Here is a 6,095-nt window from a genome sequence, read left to right on the forward strand (position 1 = left end):
CCCCGCAATTCCCTATTATTGGACAAACAAAAAATGAAGCGGTGCTTGTACAGCGCAGTTAAATCGATAGATAAATAGACCCAACAAAGAAGATTAGTATAGGTGTCCATTTAAAAATGAAATGTAAATCACGGGGTCAAATGTCACCTTTTCCAAGACTCTTTCGAAAATCGCTTTAAGGGATTAACGATTTAAGCGATTTAACTGAATACAAAAAGGTAATAGTTTGAAATCGATTTTGAACTGTTGGGTTGGACGCGCGAGCAGAAAATCTGTCGCTTGTGGCATTATGCATTATTTACTTTATTTGACACTGCTATAGTGCCTGTTCGAATGCTTTGGTATTAAACATCACCTAATGTGACACGAAACAGCATATGATATTGATGCAATTCGTCAACATTTCTCGGTATTATATGTTTTTCTCCTTTCTTTCAGACGACGATGAACAAGGGTCCGAAAAATTGGCAGGACTACTTTGTGATGCCAGTGCGAATATGCAACTCTCGGAGGAAATTTTCGCGTGTCATTTGTGGCACCTGCCGGGGAAGATTTTTACTTGCATGTGTGATGATAGTTGGATTTACGTACATCAATATGCTTATTTATATGCCTGTCTTCCAAGTGTTCCGTAACAAAAATATACATGCTCCCTGTCTACTTCCGGTTTTTGACATGTATGACAAATCCATCAATGATCAGTTTTGGTCCCAACAGCCTCTACCGTGCGAGAATTGGTTAGATTTGTTTTTTGTGTCACCTTTGGGGAATTTAACGTTGAATCAAACTGCCGTCCAGTTGTCGGGGCTACGTAATATTCGATGTCATTATAGATACATAATACGCAAATCGGAAACAAAATTTGTGTTTTCTGAGAAAATTGATTACATTTCGCCTAAGTATTTGGATGGAGATTTTGTTCATGTGGAATGTTTCGACAATCAAAACAAACGGGTGTATAACAACCTTCACTTCAACGTGGACGCTAAGCCGTTCCTGAAATCAAGAAAACTAGTGAACGAGTCTCTGGACAGACTAAGTGTTATTTCTTTTGGTTTGGACTCTGTTTCCAGACTCATAGCCGAAAGAAAACTTCCAAAAACTATGAAGTATCTTCGCCAGTCTTTAGGTGCATATGTGTTTACCGGACATACTCGTTTAGGAGACAGTTCATTTCCAAATTTAAATCCATTATTGACAGGGTTGATATCTGATTACACCAATCCCATTCCACCTGTACATCAGTTGCCTTTCATATTTAAGAATTTTTCGGATCAAGGGGCCGTTAATGTTTTTGTGGAGGACTGGTATGAAGTTGCTACATTCAAGGGTTTTACTGACCAGCCCACCATGCACTATTCACAACCACTAATTCAAGCAATGGACCAAGTTAGACCGTCCTACCTGGCGATTGACAAAAGTTTCCAGTTTCTTCAGAGTCATAATATTCCTCTTCGGAAAGTCTCGGCATTGTGTTTTGGAAATGAAAAAAGATATAAAATCCTTATGAATTATTACAAGAGATTTATTGAGAAATATGGAAATACTAGGAAATTCGCATTTTCTTGGATTAATGAACTTGCCCATGATTTCTTTAATATGGTGGAACTGGCGGATGAGGATATTCTCAATCTTTTCAAATGGCTAAAAGAGTCTGGGAAATTAGACAACGCGGTTCTTCTGTTTTTCAGTGATCACGGGCCACGATACAGCGAGATTCAGAATACAGACATAGGCCGGGTTTCAAACCTCCTACCACTGATGTCAATTGTTCTCCCGAAACGTTTGACTGAAAAATACCCGCATATAGCGCATAACATGAAAATGAATACTGAACGACTTACTACAAATCACGATGTTTTTCTAATGCTGAAAGACATATTGCACGCTAATTACGAGGAACAGCCCGTGGTGAAACCTGACGAAAACGGCATGTTGCCATATGAAATCAGTTTATTTAGGGAAATTCCACCTTCCCGCAGCTGTGCAGATGCTAGAATTTCGGATGTCTTTTGTCCGTGTTATACGTCAGTGAGGGTATCGAACTCGGATGAGAGAATAATACAGTCAGCGAGGCTTGTTGTTAATAGAATAAACGACATTCTAAAGAAAGTTCAATCAAAGTGTGCCAAGGTTAAATTTGTCTCTATTCACCATGCTTCCTTAATATTCCCAGATATGCAGCGCGATTCATCGCAAGAACGCGGCTTCTCATTACGAGGTTATTTCTTGAAAGTAGAAAGTTCCACGCGTTTTCTAATAAGCCTCAGAACCGAGCCTGGAGATGCTTTATTTGAAGCACGGGTTGATTATAAAGACCCTAGAGACATTACAATCCTAGGAAATATACTGAGAACGAACGCGTATGGAAATCAATCGTCATGTATTGACCACGGCGACAGGATTAGGCGATTATACTGCTACTGCATCTGAACGTCAGCAGTCATGATATTATACAGGAGAACCGCAGATGGATTGTCTCTCTAGTTCAGAGCGGATGCGCTTCCGGAACAATGACCTCTGATAATCGGCAGGTGAATGACCTCAGGTTCACAAGAGATAGATAATGTATGTAAATAGTACCTCCCCAAAGAGTTATTGTGACAAGGTAGTAGATATTTATTTTGTGAATATATACACAGGAATGTATATTGAGACATTGAGAGGATCGGGGGTGCTGCGTATGGGTTCTGTCAAATGTGGCTGCAAATTGATATTTTTAGGATGAAAAACTGAAAATGATCTCATTCTGTGTTCATCACACACACAATCTTATTTTCTGATTTATTTATAGAAAAAAAGTTTTGTTCTGCTGAAGTAATCCAATACGTTGTCTTTTATTGATCTAAAGAGGTGAAAGAAATTTTAATTCATGAAAACCTTCTCGGAGCAGTATAATATTGGTGCATTATTTTGAACATATAGCTTTTAATTAAGCCTGTGATAAAGTGTCAGACAGCAGCTTAGAATCTTTATATTTCTTATACATTGCCTTATGAATACAAAGTGTCGTCAAAGCTCAATATCTTTATTGTTTGTGAATGTGCTGTATTTTTGCTTCATTGTATTTTTTCTATACTTTACATGTGTATTTTTCTATATATTTGTATGTAATTAAGCATGACTTGCTAAAGTTGATTCTGTGATACAAAATCCATTTGTCATACTCTCGTAATCTGGTCATTATCGCCTACAAAAATGACACCCACTTGGCGCTGAGTGTCATTACTGCCTATCTTGTGAGGACCATAATGATACAATGAGCCCCCTTTTGCTGATTCATAAACCATCGCTTCATCCATTCATTTATTGTAAGATGTATTATAAGTATCTACTCAAAAAGTTATTATCATATTTTACTTCTACCTTACTATTTTTAAAAAATAAGAATACGTAAATCTGACGTTATGGTGACTGGTAAAATAAATATGATAGCCATTGAATCATTTGGGTAGGTTTTATAGAGGGGATAATGGAATATAAATATTCATTGGTTGGATACTTCACTTCCTAAGATTTATGTAGACTCTATCATTTTAAATTTCGTGTATGATAGATTTCGTGTATTTTCACATCATTTAAGTATCAATGCAATGTGTAATTTACACAGGTATTTTTTTTTCGAAGTGTTATACATTGACTTTTTTTTTTCATCTACAATCAATGCAGCTTTGTTAGTAAATTGTTGCTTTTTATCAGCAACTGTAAGATAAATGGTATATTGAGTTAATTAATTGCTCTCACTATGCAAATTTTCAGTGTAGGTGTGTATGCATTCTTGAATGTCGCATAATATATCAATTCATGCATGCAGTTCTCGTTCTTTTATTTCCACTATATATACCGTTTATATTGTAAATTGATTTATTATTTTTTTACCCTATACATTTGATACTAGTATCTATAATCAATAGCGATAGCTAGTGACTGTACACTTTACTGTGGATGCGAGTTTGTTACGGCTGAAAAATAGCATTAACATTTGTTATGCAATTTGTCAAGCTTTCATAATTAATGCTCTTTATACGATTATAAATGCAAGAAATCTTTCTTTTGTGCCATGCAAGATCAAAATGTTGACTCACGCGTATTTCCCTGTGACAGTACTTTTTGTTCTACCCTTTTTAAGCTTACACGTTGTTATGTTATGTTATATGGATTGTTCCGTGTGACTAAGTCATTTTTCCCCTAAGAGAATTCTTGTTTTTGTCTTGTGAACATTTCTTTACGATGAATGTGAAAATATTTGAATACATTCTATGCGATCAAGTGTTGCAATATAGTATAAATAACTAATAATCTACATGTATGCCTGTAGAAAGAAACTGTTACAGTACCGTTATAAATGTGTATTTTCAATATTTCTAATACTCTGTGACAGTGTAGTTTTATTTTTCGAGTCAAGAAATCCTCTTGTCAATATTTATAAGTTAGAATGTGTTCATTTCCCTTCCTGGTTGGAAATTAGACCGAAACTCACAGATAAACTCGAGGCTCTAAGGTTCTGAAACCCCCCAAAAAGGGGAATTATAGCCTTTTATCGATCACTATTTGTCTTTGACACTTTCAGTATATTACTGCCATATTTTCTTTTCATTTGGTGGGGGGGGGGGGGGGTAGTAAGGTACAAGTCTAGGCCTATGGGAAGTATTTGTATGACATCACTAGATATTTGATATTATGTTGACAAAAATATCCAGGGTAACTATTTTTGCTTTCTTGAAATCAATAAAGACAGTACCACATACCTGGTATTTCATTTCTGATACTAGCAAAACTATTTTATCCACTTTTTTTCCACTTGATGTAAACGATGTGCTCGTGAAAAAAAAAAACAAGCAGAAAAATTAAGATATTCACATATCAAAGATAAAAAAAAAATGATGGAATATGTGGCTTTTTTAAACACTTCTTTGTATGTATAATTTATACTCTATCAACCTATAAAAATAATTTGATAAAGTTGATTTGATATCAATAAATAAGTTCTGTGCTTTATCACGTGCTCAATCAATGTAACGTCACAATGAACACATTAGTAGATCACAGAGATCATACAACACTATCGATAGATTTTTCTTTTTTTTCAAGAAAGTTTATTGATTGTCAAGTCTCCTCTTCCATGAAGTTTTAAACTCATTCATATTTAACATATAGTTTATAGACAGTAGCCATGTCTACAATTATACTACTGGTATTTCAAAATTACATTTTTTGACATACGTGTGTCTATAATTTGTTCCAATGTATTTAAGTTTCAGCTATTCACTTCAATTATACATGTACTTCAAAATATCATTTGTATTTAATAGAAGAGAAAAAAAATCAATCTTATATTCAAACCGATTGTTCGGTTAAAAACAAGGTAACGTCATGCTTATATTTTGTAAGGACTTTTTTTTTACTCAAAGAACTGAATACTTGAAGGGGCAGATATTTTTTCAACAATTCTCAATTTCTATATTCTGAAAGGTGCTGTTTTCTCTACTTTAATATTACTTACTAGTATTTATGTTAAAGATGCCTATTGTGTTGTTGCCTTCTCTCAGTGTGTACTGGCATTATTTTTATATTGAAATAAAATAAGATAATGGTGGAATTCTATTATACTGTTGTTTATAATTTTCAGATTAAATCAAACATACTAGTATATTGAATAAATTAAAGAAACGTGTTTCACATCCTTTTTGACAAAAAACCTATAATGCAGTCCAAAATAAAATGATGTATTTTTTATCTCTCCCACATAACTTGGTCGATACTGTTTCAGTTGCTATCACCCAGTTGCGTTAAGTTTGAAAGGAAAAGTATTTATATTACATTTCTTTAACACCACCCATTGGCGAGAAGTAAAGTCAATGACTTGGTTTGAGGGAGAGGTAATTACATAGGATACTAGTTCCAAAACTAGAAGTTAAATTACCCAAAGCGACTGTTGGGACAAACTGTATTTTTTATTTTTTCGGGGGGGGGGGGTTAATTTTTTTTATTTGGGTATATATAAATATATCTGTCTCTCTGTATGATACGAGGGAATCCAATACTGAAAGTATGAACGTTTACCTGTCTAATATCATATAGATATTGTATATCTA

The 6,095-nt window shown here is 34.5% G+C and overlaps 1 protein-coding gene across 1 annotated transcript; it reads left to right on the forward strand.

Moving 5' to 3' along the window:
* The first annotated feature begins 444 nt into the window (after window positions 1–444).
* On the forward strand, window positions 445–5,604 carry LOC133186856 (uncharacterized). Its single transcript, XM_061322220.1, has one exon. It carries the CDS (start codon window positions 445–447, stop codon window positions 2,431–2,433), a length of 1,989 nt encoding a protein of 662 aa, XP_061178204.1. The 3' UTR covers window positions 2,434–5,604.
* Window positions 5,605–6,095: the final 491 nt, after the last annotated feature.

The sequence above is a fragment of the Saccostrea echinata genome, unplaced genomic scaffold (assembly GCF_033153115.1).
Source record: "Saccostrea echinata isolate AGI-Se365-2 ecotype Australia unplaced genomic scaffold, CSIRO_AGI_Sech_v1 ptg000014l, whole genome shotgun sequence".
Classification (NCBI taxonomy): Eukaryota; Metazoa; Mollusca; class Bivalvia; order Ostreida; family Ostreidae; genus Saccostrea; species Saccostrea echinata.

Bases quoted from the DNA above. Each gene is read 5' to 3' on its own strand.
- LOC133186856 (XM_061322220.1), top strand. From the start codon at position 445: ATGAACAAGGGTCCGAAAAATTGGCAGGACTACTTTGTGATGCCAGTG.